This window comes from Engraulis encrasicolus, chromosome 6 (assembly GCF_034702125.1).
Source record: "Engraulis encrasicolus isolate BLACKSEA-1 chromosome 6, IST_EnEncr_1.0, whole genome shotgun sequence".
NCBI lineage: Eukaryota > Metazoa > Chordata > Actinopteri > Clupeiformes > Engraulidae > Engraulis > Engraulis encrasicolus.
This window is the reverse complement of record NC_085862.1, coordinates 4,905,013-4,919,177: the sequence shown is the minus strand read 5'-3', so window position 1 is coordinate 4,919,177 and position 14,165 is coordinate 4,905,013. Positions and strand designations below refer to the sequence as shown.

Here is a 14,165-nt window from a genome sequence, read left to right as displayed (position 1 = left end):
TTCATTACCTAATTTCTTCCAACCAACCGTGCTCTTTGTGTTCCTCATTCATGCCATAGGCCTACTTCTTTTTTTTTCAGTTGACCTAACCTCGCATTTATGCTGCAGCTTTTTCTCAACCCTCGCTATCGTCAACAGCATATTGGTGTAGCCTGTGCTAACATGGGTCTTCTGAAAATGAGGACTCCAGGCTCTTCTATCAGATGATTTACCTCTTAAAGTGATACTGTCCCATTTTTGGAAATAAGCTTATATTGCTCTCATTGAGTTAGGCCACTTACAAATCAAGGCAGTGAAGCGTCGCAGGACGGAAGCGATTTTTACCGGCGGTGGCGAAAATACATGGTCCTTCCACACCAACCGGCGGTAGTTGGGCGTCAGCAGCGCGTGAGCCAGCTCCGCTCCGCGCTGCATTTGGAAAATAGAACTTGACCAGCTGGCGGTTAACTGGTCTCATAGGACTCAATGTTAACAGCTAGCTTAGAGGTAAAATTTCCACAGCCATATTCAGAGAACGGTTGAAAGTACAGGAGAAAGGTAAAACTCAATCATTTAACTCAAGGAGAGGTGTAAAATGAGCTAATTTCCAAAAATGGGACCGTATCACTTTAACTTAACCTGGTTTACTCCTGAACCAGCTCTAGTCTGTAGAATAGGCCCATGGTGTACTGAAAGAGTATAAAGAAAACGACAGGAAACGGTGCTGTTGGACAGATTCATAGCGTCATTTTTAATTTGCTTTGCACACTTTTCTTGGCTGATTGCAAGCACCAACAAATTTTGGTGAAGACACAACAGACACCTTCTTTTTCCCCACTGCACAACAGACATTACAGCATTTCAAAACATGTTAGAGTGATAGAAATCCTGTGCTTAATAATGAAAACAATAGAACATAAATTACAAATGATAGATATTTGTTTATAAACACAGTGGCAAAAAAATTAAGATATTAAAAACAGAGACAAGTAAAAACATGTTTACAATTCACAATGTTTTCTTTCAATCTAAAAATAAAAAAATAAAAAGAGCATGACACTGGAATACATTTGCTTCCTTAATATTGTACAATAAACCTGGAATTAATTATTTTTGCAAAAGGTTTTTTTTATTTTTTAAAGGAAATTATTACATCAAGAAATGTCTTCAAATCCCTTTTCAATATGAATTCTTAAAAGATGAGCAAACTATTCCCATGGTATATTTCTGAAAGTGCTATATCATGTTCAAACAGAGGAGTCAGCTTAGGACACAGAGAGGGGGGTGTGGTATTAAAAAAAACCCAAAAAAACAAAAACAAACAACAAAAACATGCATGCATTGTTTTGGAGAAGGACTTGCAAATGGTCAGTTAGATTAACACTTTTAAGTTATGGAGTCTGCCTGGACACTTGTCTATTGCAGAAGTCAACTGCAGTTGCATAGCACAGGCGAATCTCCAGTTTGGACCGCTCAGTCCAACGTCCCCGTTTCCCTCCCATCTGGGTGCCATGGGTGTCCTCCTCATCACGGTCAGTTCTCCGCAATTCATTGCATCTAACATCTAGTTTCTGCCTATGTTCTTAATATAGATATATATTTTTTATTATATATATGCGTGTGTGATTTAAGGTTACAGGTAAGAATTGCATTGTAATGTTATTAAAATTGCACACTGTTTATACTAAATCCTACATTACAAAGTCTTCAGAAGTTGGCCCCCACGTGTACAAAGGCAACCAACGTTATCATCAGGTGGAAGCACACCAATGAGAAGGATTGTTTTGTTTTCTTTTGTCCATGATGTGGTCTTTTCTGAAAAGGGCATTAGCCTACCGTAAATGCCCCTGGGGCTGACACCGCACGTTAAGTTTCTTTTTTTTTCCATGCTCAGAAAATCATATTCTTCCTCTCTAATAAAGTCAAACATACGGGTGATGGAGATGCATGTAAGAAAAACATGAGCTACAATTACTATTGCACAACATTAACCATACAAATAAAGTTCAGTTTCCTAGGAGAAGAGCTGTTTAGAGTGACCACTCACACTAAATGTGGGGAGGGAGAGAGAGAGAGAGAGAGAGAGAGAGAGAGAGAGAGAGAGAGAGAGAGAGAGAGAGAGAGAGAGAGAGTTCCATAGAAAGGGGGCATTTTTCTTTGACCCTTTTTCCCCTAGGCCTTCTGATCAGCTTCAGGCAGTTGCACTCAACAAAAATTGTCCGAGCGCTGAAACAAAAATAAAGCTCAGGTGATGATTCACTCCGGCACCCTACCTCAACTTACTGTACGGCGACGACACTCGTAAAGCTTTAACACATATTTCCCCTTTTATCCGTGGTGATGATGAATGCAAGTTTACGTCAGCCTGCATTGGCCCAAGGTTAACCCTACTGCCATGTTCAAGATCTGTTATCTGCAAGTCAAATGCTACGGCGCGCTCTCTCTGTTCCTCCCACAAACCAAAGGCATTCAAACTCATTCAAAAGGCATTCATGCTCAACCAAGTCAGCCAGGGTGACGACGGGAAGAAAGGAGTGAAATTGCGCATGGAGTAGCACCACATCTTCGAAAGGGAATAGAGAGAGAGAGAGAAATAGAGAGAGAGAGAGAGAGAGAGAGAGAGAGAGAGAGAGAGAGAGAGAGAGAGAGAATAAGAAGAAGTAAAAAAACGTTCTGAAATTCCTCAAGACCTTCTACACCTGTGGCTGTAGCCAAAAACCCTCTTACTAATGGTATTGTCTCATCAGTCTCATAATGAGTGATTGGGAGACTACAATAATGCATGTACAAATGTAGTTGTAAGAACTCAATTGAAGAGGGTCCAAACATTAACAGCGTGGTCCAAACAGCACATTGGTCCTCATGACCTCTCTGTACGATGACTTGCCATGATCCAGCAGCTTGGTCAACGCCAAGCCAGAGCAATGCTGCGCTAGCGGTGTGTTATATTTTTACTGCAATGTGCAATAATGTGTATTAGGTCTTTGTCTATTTGTGCATTTATATAAGCTGTCCGACACCTTCATTTGCCTCTGGATTAATAAAAGCACTCTTCTCTACTCTACTGTTTTTAGTAGAGACTTAATCAAGGGCCACCTTCGAAACTCATTCCTAGTGTTTTTTGCATAATTCTTTCTTCCAAGACGTAACCTGACAGGTTATGCAATGACAGGAGGCCCATCGTGTATGGATGCTAGAGCACTCTTTTCAACCCCTCCCTTCCCGGCACTGAAGCTTAGGACAAGTTCAAACAACCTTCTGGAAAGTTTTGAGAAACTGCATATTAAAAAACGGGGTGGGTGAAACTGCTACACAACCAAATGTACACCAATCTGACTTCTGCTGTATACATGAGAGAGAGACCACCTCGGACTATATTTATATGGACCGGCACACAGATAGAAGATATATTTTGGTTGAACAACCAACACACACACACACACACACACAAAAGACAGTGCCAGCAAAGGAGGATGAGGATGAGGATGAGGAGAGGGAGGACAAAGCAAAAGTGTCCAGTGAGGAGAATGATGAGGGTAACGTGAAAACATCAGAGTTCCTTGTAGTTGTACAATTTTACACAAATAATAAAGAGTTCAAACAAAAAAAAGTGTGGGCTCTCAGCCCAATGTTAAAAAAAGAAAATGTTTGGCAATTAAAACTGACTATTTGTGCATATCTTGCATTTTGCAACATCTTACACCAGAGGTGCGGTAACTACTACACCAGATGAGGCCAAAGACCCTTTAAGAAAGTCACTTAGGCTCGTTCGTGACGAAGCAGTAAGATTTTTGCTAGGCAGTGGGCATGCGCATTTGCCAGTTTGATGCATTGTGGTTAGAAAATTCTAACCAGAACGCATCAAACTGGCAAAGTGCGCATGCCCACTGCCTAGCAAAAATCTTACTGCTTCGTCACGAACGAGCCTACTTCAAAAGACCTCTGAACACGCCCACCCCAGCAGTCTAGAGTGGACAGAACAGAGGGAATGGAAGTACTAAAAAATAAAAGCCAAGGGACAGTGCGCGCATGCAAAGCTGTGCGTGTTGGTTGCAGTATAATAACAAGGGTAAGCCTTTCCTTATAGCATTTTTTTTTATTGCACTCTTGAACGTTTGCTACCTCCATGCCCCCAGTCACATACACAAAACAGGAGACATGCGTATGTATGTATGGGGCAAAAGGAATCGGATCCTTGAAACGTAACACTGTTGAATGAATGCGGCCGGGGGGATGCACGCGCACGAATCCCCCATCTCCTTCCAAATGGAAGCATGGCTGAATACTGATTTCCTGTAACACGCACGCACGCACGCACGCACGCGCGCACACGCACGCACGCACACACACACACACACACACACACACACACACACACACACACACACACACACACACACACACACACACACAACCCACCACCATTGCCTCTGTAGCTGGGATATTAAAGAGCTTGGAGCTTTTCTTTTAGACTCAGTGGTTACGAAGCCCCAGAGTGAAGCATGAATCTTTTTCTTTTCGTCCGCACAGACCATATTTACTAGTAATGGGCAAAAACAACTTAAAAAGAATCAACTTTAAAAAGAAGCAACCTAAAAAAAGGACAAAGAGGAATCTCTACGAGTAGGTTTGGTCAGTCCTCTCTGAGCAGATACCCAGCGTCGTGTCGTGCGTCAGTGTCGTAGTCTGTACACGGACATGAAGGGTCCTTTTTCCATTTTAAAGTCACATATATACGGTATCTACACACGTCTTCTCTTCTTCATTTGCGCATTTCTCTTTTTCTTTTTGTCCACACAGCCTATGCAGGACATGAAGCAATTCAACTTTGCTCAATCATTTTTTTTCAATGTCAGTAAAAACAAACGATTGTTTTCTCTCTTTTTTGGGGGGAGGAGGAGGAGGCGGCTCCACACAAAATGGGGTAAAACAAAATAAAAAAGGGGGTAAGAATAAGGGTGAATAATGAAGTGCTCACAAAGTTTAAAGATTAAAAAGGATTAAATAGAAAAAAAAAATGCATCCACACAAGTGCTGTGGTTCCTATCTGCGACACTGCAGAGTGGGGAACTATAGGGAGCACGCTCAACACACACCACACCACACACACACCACACCACTCATCCTCTGGCCGGCCGGGGAGCGGGCCCTCGTCTCGTCTTCATCACCTAGCTCCCCCTGGGGTCTATACCAAGAGGCTGGTTCAGGAGTAAACCAGGTTAAGGTAAGAGGTAAATCACCTAATAGAAGAGCCTGGAGTACTAATTTGGGTCAAAAACGTCCAACATGACACTGTCCTTCAGTGCTAACAGATGCTTTTGCTTACTGTAACTGTGAAAAACATGAAATTTCAAAACAGTTTTTTGAAAAGTGAATGCACAAAAGCCAAGCCAAAGAAATAATTTCAAAAAAATCTCTTTTTTTTGCATTTACAGTAAGCAAAAGTATCCGTTGCACTGAGGGACATGTTGGACGTCTTTGACCCATTTTCTCAAGAAATTGAGGACACCAGGCTCTTCTATTAGATGATTTACCTCTTAACTTAACCTGGTTTACTCCTGAACCAGCCTCTTAGCATAGATAGGCCCCAGGCCTCGGAAAAAGGAGCGGAATGGGACGGGGATCTCATACGATCGTCTCGTCCGACGCCTTCTTCAGCAACTTGGTGGAGAGCAGAGGATGCTGGGTAGAGTGGCCCCCCTTGGCGTCTGGAATGAGCAGCCGCACCTTCTGATTGGTGCGTCTCCATTCGGAGTACAGCTGACAGTGGTAGCGGAATGACACCTGGGAAAAGACAGATGGAGGCGACAACTATTTGACACTAAGTCCACCAAGTAGATTGCCGAGTCCGTCGCACCATCAGCTGTGGTTACTCGCTATGGAAATAATCTTAGCTGATGGTGCGACGCACTCGGCAATCTACTTGGTGGGCTTTAGTGTCAAATAGTTGTCTTGACCGTAATTTAGATATTCTCAAGGTAGTAGCTTCACAAAACACATTCTGCAGACCTTTCAAGAATACATGAAGGACTTTGGACACTTTGGTTTATGTGTGGATACCCTCAACATATTACGAGGTAAGTGTGACGTTGTTTTGAGCTGTGCAAGACTTTAAAATGTTGTGTTTTTGAAATGTGTGTAACCGCCGAAAAACGATGCCCGCATCTTTCATATTGCATAGCTGATATGGCTAACGAGGCTAACGTGATATTATCAAACTTTCTCAAAACGCATCATTTTGCCTTGATTTTGCTCTACAGTGACTGTATTTCATCCCAAACATGCAAAAATCAGGCAAACTTGTTCCAACTCCGGATAAATCCTTTAAGCAGTTGATCCGGTATCCGACAGTTACCTAAAAATCAGGATCTGGTGCATCTCTAGCCGAGGTTTTTCAGTCAGTCTTTCACAACCCCAATTGCTGCATGGAGTGAAAGCCCTTTGGAGGCAGCCAGTGCAGGCAGTGTGGCAGTAAGCCAATGAGTCTAAAAAATAGTTTGAGCCAACGTAATAAAAAGGGCCCACATGTGCGAGTAGGCTATGTGTTTCAACCCTTTCTTAGGATCCGGTATCCGGTTCCGGATCCAGCAGGATCTTAAGCAGTGGATCCGGTATCCGGCAGGATCCTAAAAATCAGGATCCGGTGCATCTCTACTTGACACAACGTCAGCTGAAATCAGACAATAATTTTTTTGGGCAGCAGAGAGCGGTCTGAGCATGTGGCATTAACAATGCCGCATTACGTTTTCCAAACTTAATGGATCTTAGACTTCACTAAAGAAAACTGTTGTGAGTTGTGTGCATCTTCATTCTTTTTAAAATGTTCATTTTGCATTATTTCAAACCCTGTTAATTAAACCAAATCTGCATATGTCAACTGAGCCGACTGATTGCTACATGTGTATAGACTACATATTAGGACTGGGCGGTTAATCGAGTTTTACGGTTTCTCGAGAAGTTTTATGAAATCGATTAGTATTTTGACATATCGAATATCTCGAGTTTAGACTGTAAATGCGTAAGATTTCGCCACTCTGATTTCCCTTCTGTGCTGTGGAGCGGTCTGCCCCGCCTCCTCCTTGCGTGTGTTTTCCCCCCAACAGAGCTGGCTCTCCCCTCCCCCTGCTCCTCCTCCTCCTCCCCCTCCCCTTGCGTGTAGCGGCGTATGTTTGTGTTGATAAACTCTTTCAACATGAATTAAGTTTTCTTTTTATTATTGGGATGAGAGGGTCAAAATTTAATAGTGTTATTCTTTTTTGATCCCTGCATATAGTTATACCCAAATATTTCAATTCACTTTTCACTGGGATATTGCTTATAGAAACAATTACTGAAGGTTTCAGAGCAAACAGTTCACATTTAGAAAGATCAAGCCTGAGGCTTCTGAGAAAGTTTCTATGGTTTTTAAAGATAGTGGAACCTGATCTCCATTTTTTTTAAACAAGGTGGTGTCATCTGCAGTGTTAATTTTGACAGAAATTTTTAATTAAGTTTTAGTTTTAGTCTCTTGACGAAAATGTAATTTTAGTTTTAGTCAAATTAGTCACATTTAGTCATCTAAATATTTTTTGTTTTAGTCTAGTTTTAGTCGACTAAACTTCATACAATTTTAGTCGACGAAATCTAAAATAATTTTAGTCAACTAAAATAGGCTATTAGCCTACATTAATTTCCTCTTGTCTACACCTCTCTATAACATTGTCAAACTAAAATACCATTTGGGGAAATCAATGATTAAAATGACATAGGGCCTAGGTATTGATCATAAAATAGCCTATTGTCAAAAACTGCCAGAGCGATGTGTCCAATGTGTAAAAAAAAAATGATGGCAGCAACACTCATAAATCTCTGTCGATATTTTAGAACGACATCGGGGGAAACGGGACTGCACGTTATGAAAAAATATTTGTGGGTATAGACCAGTAGCCTAATCAAGAGCATCGCGGGGTAGGCTACAGTAGCCAGGTTACTGTAGCCTGTGCAAGCGTTACAATGGCACCTGTTGGAAGACGTCTCTCTCTCTCTCTCTCCCTCTCTCTCTCTCTCTCTCTCTCTCTCTCTCTCTCTCCTCTCTCTCTCTCTCTCTCTCTCTCTCTCTCTCTCTCTCTCTCTCTCTCTCTCTCTCTCTCTCTCTCTCTCTCTCTCTCTCTTTCTCTCGTGCGCGTATTGCAAGCTGTTGCATATTATTTGCTTGATGCAAAGTTTTTTTTTGTTTTTTATTTTTTTTATTGAGAAAAGGATCTGATACAAAAAATAGAATTACGTTTACAGATAACAGCTATACATCCACAACCTAAATGTAGTATGATTTTCATTAAATGTTGTGGAAGTATGAAGACACACAAACATAATATACATAAAAATAAACTAGAGATGATTACGGATGTTATACATCGCACATTTTAAACGTGTATTAATTGCATTAGGGCACATTGAATGATCAATTGAAGAAAAGTATTGTTTTAAGTCCTTCTTAAAAATGAAAAAAAAGGTTTTCTTTTTTGGATTTTACATTTGTGAATAAAAAATTTAGCCAAAAAAAGAAATAGATTGATAAGATAGTCCCGTTTTGTGGTAGAGTTTGTGTCCTCTGGAGCACCAAAATACATGACCTCCATGGTCAGTGTAAAGTCTTTGTCCATACATTCATTAATAAAGTCAGTCAAAAAGAACCAGAACACTTTTGAGTAGTTGCAGCTCCAAAATAAATGTTCCACAGTTTCAGGGTGAGAGAGACAGAAAGAGCATTCAGGAGAAATGGGGGAGAATATTGACAGCCTATGGTTACAAGGGTAACATCTATGTATAATCTTGAGAGAGACTTCAGCTACTTTATTTGTGATCATAAATTGTTTCCTGAGTGACCAAAATCTTAACCAATTGATATTTTCAAACTTATTATTCCAGTAACTAACACAAGCAGGGGTGGAACTATTATGTGTCAACAGGATAGATCTTATTTTTTTGTTAGAGAACTCATTGCTGATAAACAGCTTACCATCAATAAAGACTGGAAAAATAAAGTTTTGTTCTTGTAAGTTATATCCTTATTATTCCATATAGAATATGAGTGTGGTGAGAAATTGTGATTGTACATTAGAGACCAGCAGGAAAGCATTTGTTTGTGGAAGTTTGCTAGGGCCAAAGGAAGCTTAGATATGCTGTAATTACATCGAGTAAGAAAACTAAAACCTCCCACAGATTTAAAGATGTGGTTAGGGATACAGTTCCACATGGAAGTAGGATCTTTAAGGAGTAGCTTTGCCCATTTTACTTTAAAAGAGTTGTTAAGCAAAGTAAAGTCAATGAGATTGAAACCACCTGACGAGTGATCAGCCATCATAACATTCTTTTTAATTAAGTGAGATCTAGATCTCCATACAAAATCTACTATTAATCTGTCTAGTTTCTGGCAAAAGTCTTGTGGGACATCTAGGACCATAGCTGGATAAATCACTCGGGATAAGGCTTCAGTTTTTGCAAGTAAGACTCTTCCAGTGATGGATAAATCCCGTTGTAACCATGAATTAAGTTTTCTTTTTATTATTGGAATGAGAGGGTCAAAATTTAATAGTGTTCTTCTTTTTTGATCCCTGCATATAGTTATACCCAAATATTTTAATTCACTTTTCACTGGGATATTGTTTACAGAAACAATTACTGAAGGTTTCAGAGCAAACAGTTCACATTTAGAAAGATTAAGGGTCAAGCCTGAGGCTTCTGAGAAAGTTTCTATGGTTTTTAAAGATAGTGGAACCTGATCTCCATTTTTTAAAAACAAGGTGGTGTCATCTGCTAATTGACTGATTAATAGTGATTGATCAGCAATAGAGATTCCCTCTATTTTACTGCATTTAATGTGAGTGGCCAATAACTGCATAGGCAAAAGAAAAAGGAAAGGAGATAAAGGACATCCTTGTCGAATTCCCCGTTTTATGTCAAATCTTGACGTTGTACCATTTTTTAATTTAATGGAAGCATTACTGTTTTTAAAACCAAACACTTGCAGAGCTTTAAAAATGAAGGGATGTTCAACTGTATCAAAAGCTTTGTAAAATTGCTTGATGCAAAGTTGTAATGGCATACGCGCTCTCGTTGACATGGTTGTGTGCATGGCTGCATGCATTCGCAAGACGTTATTGCAATAACGTAGGCTATGTGAAAGCGTGGAAGGTCCGTTCACTTCCTCTGTCAGTGTCCTTGACTGAAACAAGTCGCCAAACTACACACTTCCGAATCCTTTGCGATCGGCACTAAAGTGATTCTTATCAGAAGGCTTGGGCCGACGCATAGATCCTTAAATTAGGACTACAAACATTAGCGAACATTGAAAAAAGATCAGACAACGACCGTCGGGTAGCAGGTTAATGAAAGCGACAGGGAATGGAGAAATTCCGCAAAAATGCATTGTTAAAGAAAGATGGTTGCTGTGCGACAGCACCGCTATTTCATGACTACATAAACTTCTTCGTCATGGATAAATGGGCAACAATATTTTTCCAACTGGCCTTGCACTGGAAAGTAGGCTACTGCTGTTAAAAAAGGGCACGGCACCGACGCTGCCTGTCACTGTAGGCTACCTGCGTGTGTGTGTGTGTGTGGGAGGGGAGCAGGGAGACGCACGCGGAGCAGATGAGGGTCGCGACTTATCTAAGGCAATTCTTTTTCAATGTTTCAGTGACATATTAACAAAAATGCTTCCTATTGGTTTTCGTCTCCGGTGGTATTGTAGTCACATTTTTTTGATGAAAATATAAATAATATCGTATCGTAATATCGTTATATTTTTCGTACAAACGCATGCTGTTTTTTTCGACATCGTTTTTTTGTCGTCAGGGGAAAAATAATCATTAACAATTATTATCACGAAAATATTTTGTCACGAAATTAACACTGGTCATCTGCTAATTGACTGATTAATAGTGATTGATCAGCAATAGAGATTCCCTCTATTTTACTGCATTTAATGTGAGTGGCCAATAACTGCATAGGCAAAAGAAAAAGGAAAGGAGATAAGGGACAACCTTGTCGAATTCCCCGTTTTATGTCAAATCTTGACGTTGTACCATTTAAAAATTTAATGGAAGCATTACTGTTTTTATACAGCATTTTTATAGCATTGACAAATTCTTTACCAAAACCAAACACTTGCAGAGCTTTAAAAATGAAGGGATGTTCAACTGTATCAAAAGCTTTGTAAAAATCTAGAACAAAAAGAAAACCTTCATCAGAGGAGAGGTCGGCATAGTCAATAAGGTCAAGCACTAGTCTAATATTATTTGATATTAACCTTTCTTTCACAAAACCTGACTGACATTCATCTATTAACTTACAAGAACAAAACTTTATTTTTCCAGTCTTGGCTGGACAAGAATATCATCTTGGTTTCACAACTATTTGATGAGAATAGTGTATTATTTACATATAGAGACTTTATGGACAAGTTTTCTTTTCCTGTACCACCTAAAGAATATGCAATAATCTTTGATGCTATACCATCTGGTATCAGGTTTCTTCTTGACACCTGTCCGAAAGGTCTTTGTCAGTCTCCGCCAGACTTTCATCCCTCTTCTCTCTTTATTGATGGTAAGCTGTTTATCAGCAATGAGTTCTCTAACAAAAAAATAAGATCTATCCTGTTGACACATAATAGTTCCACCCCTGCTTGTGTTAGTTACTGGAATAATAATTTTGAAAATATCAATTGGTTAAGATTTTGGTCACTCAGGAAACAATTTATGATCACAAATAAAGTAGCTGAAGTCTCTCTCAAGATTATACATAGATGTTACCCTTGTAACCATAGGCTGTCAATATTCTCCCCCATTTCTCCTGATCGCTCTTTCTGTCTCTCTCACCCTGAAACTGTGGAACATTTATTTTGGAGCTGTAACTACTCAAAAGTGTTCTGGTTCTTTTTGACTGGCTTTATTAATGAATGTATTGACAAAGACTTTACACTGACCATGGAGGTCATGTATTTTGGTGCTCCAGAGGACACAAACACTACCACAAAACGGGACTCTTATCAACCTATTTCTTTTTTTGGCAAAATTTTTTATTCACAAATCTTAAGTCCAAAAAAGAAAACCTTTTTTTTCATTTTTAAGAAGGACTATAACAATATTTATCTTCAATTGATCATTCAATGTGCCCTAATGCAATTAATACACATTTAAAATGTGCGATGTATAACATCCGTAATTTATTATTAATATTATTAATATATCCGTAGTTTATTTTTGTGTATGTTATGTTTGTGTGTCTTTATACTTCCACAACATTTAATGAAAATCCTACTACATTTAGGTTGTGGATGTATAGCTGTTATATGTAAACGTGAATCTATTTTTTGTATCAGATCCTTTTCTCAATAAAAATAAATAAATAAATAAAAAATCCCTTCTGTAAACGATAAAAAAAAAAAAAAAAACTCTTTCAACATGGCGGCGCCCACAGAAGAACCCGAAACAGCAGAAATTGTTCCAAAGAAAAGGACGACCGGCTCAATAATATGGAGTTATTTTGGATTTAGAGCCTGTGCGTTGGTCCGTCCGTCCGTGACGCTTTTTGTCAGACATCTTTGTCCCATACAACCAGAGTGGGGTAAACCGGCTGTGCTAATACAGCCGTGATGCGTTTCCCAATCATTGGAAACCGCTTCGAAATGATAATAAACAACTAAAATATGATTTAAGTGTTTCTAGAAAGTTACCGCTATTTTTATAAGTGCATACAGTGACACTAATAAGCGTTTATTACTGCCGTTTTCTCTGTTTATCACCGCTGCATACTGACGAGGCACCCCTCGCTTCACAAATAGTGCCGTCTAGGAACAAAGACCGGTTTATTTTCGTTCCGCCTGGAAGCGGTCCGGAGCAACGGGCCTGACTCCTGTCTGACTCTAGCCTGGGAACTCCCATACTGCCTTTAGTTCTACACAATCGTTTGTGATTAGGTCTGGTGTTAACCAGGCAAGTCTGACTCTAGTCTAGCCTTTGATCTCACATGGTTTAAGCATTTTGATGCTTTGTTATATTTTTTATTTTTGTACATATTATCTTCCTTAAAATAACAAACAGAACAAAAAATGACATTGTAATTTCAACATTGAACATCTTTTGGCTAGATAGCCACCGAGCTTTTTTTAAAAAAAGGTTTTTTTTCCCCTTGCATAGATATCGAGATATATATCGTATATCGAGATATAGCAGACACTAATCGAGATTATTGTTTTTCTCAATATCGCCCAGCCCTACTACATATGTGATTAGATTTCAAACCAGTCACATGTGCCTGAGTAAAACTGAGAAAATCTACATTACATTACATTTTTTCTTCCATTTTTTGTTAAACTTTTACAGAATGTGCAAGTTTAAAGCATGTTGTCTTCAAAAGGGCTGAATTCATATCTGTTATATGGGCTAGAACTGATTTCTGTTTTCTACTTTAATAAGTGAAGACATTTAAAAGGTCATATATTTATTCACCAGATTGCCATGTGTAAGATATCCTTGTAAAGGGTGACACCACTACTGAAGAAGCCTACACTGAACCCTGCTCATGTCGAAAACTACAGACCTGTCTCACTGCTTCCCTTCCTATCCAAGACGCTAGAAAGGGCAGTTGCAAAACAGGTCACCAACTTCCTAAACCAGAACGGATTACTGGACCCAAAACAATCTGGTTTCAGAAGTGGACATTCAACTGAAACTGCGTTACTCTCAGTGACTGAAGCTCTAAGGACTGCAAGAACGGAAGGACTATCCTCGGTCCTCATACTACTAGACCTGTCTGCAGCCTTTGACACAGTCAACCACAAGATCCTCCTGAGGATACTCAGAGCCATGGGAATCACAGGCGTTGTCCACTCATGGTTCAACTCCTACCTCTCTGGACGCACCTTCAGTGTGTCATGGCAAGGGAAGCTGTCTACGACTCACACCCTCTCCACAGGCGTACCCCAAGGATCAGTGCTGGGACCCCTTCTGTTTGCAATATACACCTCCTCCCTGGGACGTGTCATTCAAACACATGGGTTCTCCTACCACTGCTATGCTGATGACACCCAGATGTACCTGTCGTTCCGTCCAGAGGACACCACGGTTTCGGAACGCATCTCTGCCTGCCTCACCGACTTGTCAACATGGATGAAGGACCACCACCTACAGCTGAACCTGGCCAAG

The 14,165-nt window shown here is 39.9% G+C and overlaps 1 protein-coding gene across 1 annotated transcript in view; it reads right to left on the bottom strand.

The window, feature by feature from the left end:
• Nucleotides 1-5,535: 5,535 nt before the first annotated feature.
• marchf2 (membrane-associated ring finger (C3HC4) 2) overlaps nucleotides 5,536-14,165 on the bottom strand; it is an 18,566-nt gene continuing 9,936 nt past the window's right edge. The window contains exon 5 of the mRNA XM_063200015.1: nucleotides 5,536-5,763. Within this exon, the coding sequence (XP_063056085.1) occupies nucleotides 5,605-5,763 (159 nt within the window). The 3' untranslated portion in view covers nucleotides 5,536-5,604. The remainder of the gene's footprint in view (nucleotides 5,764-14,165) is intronic.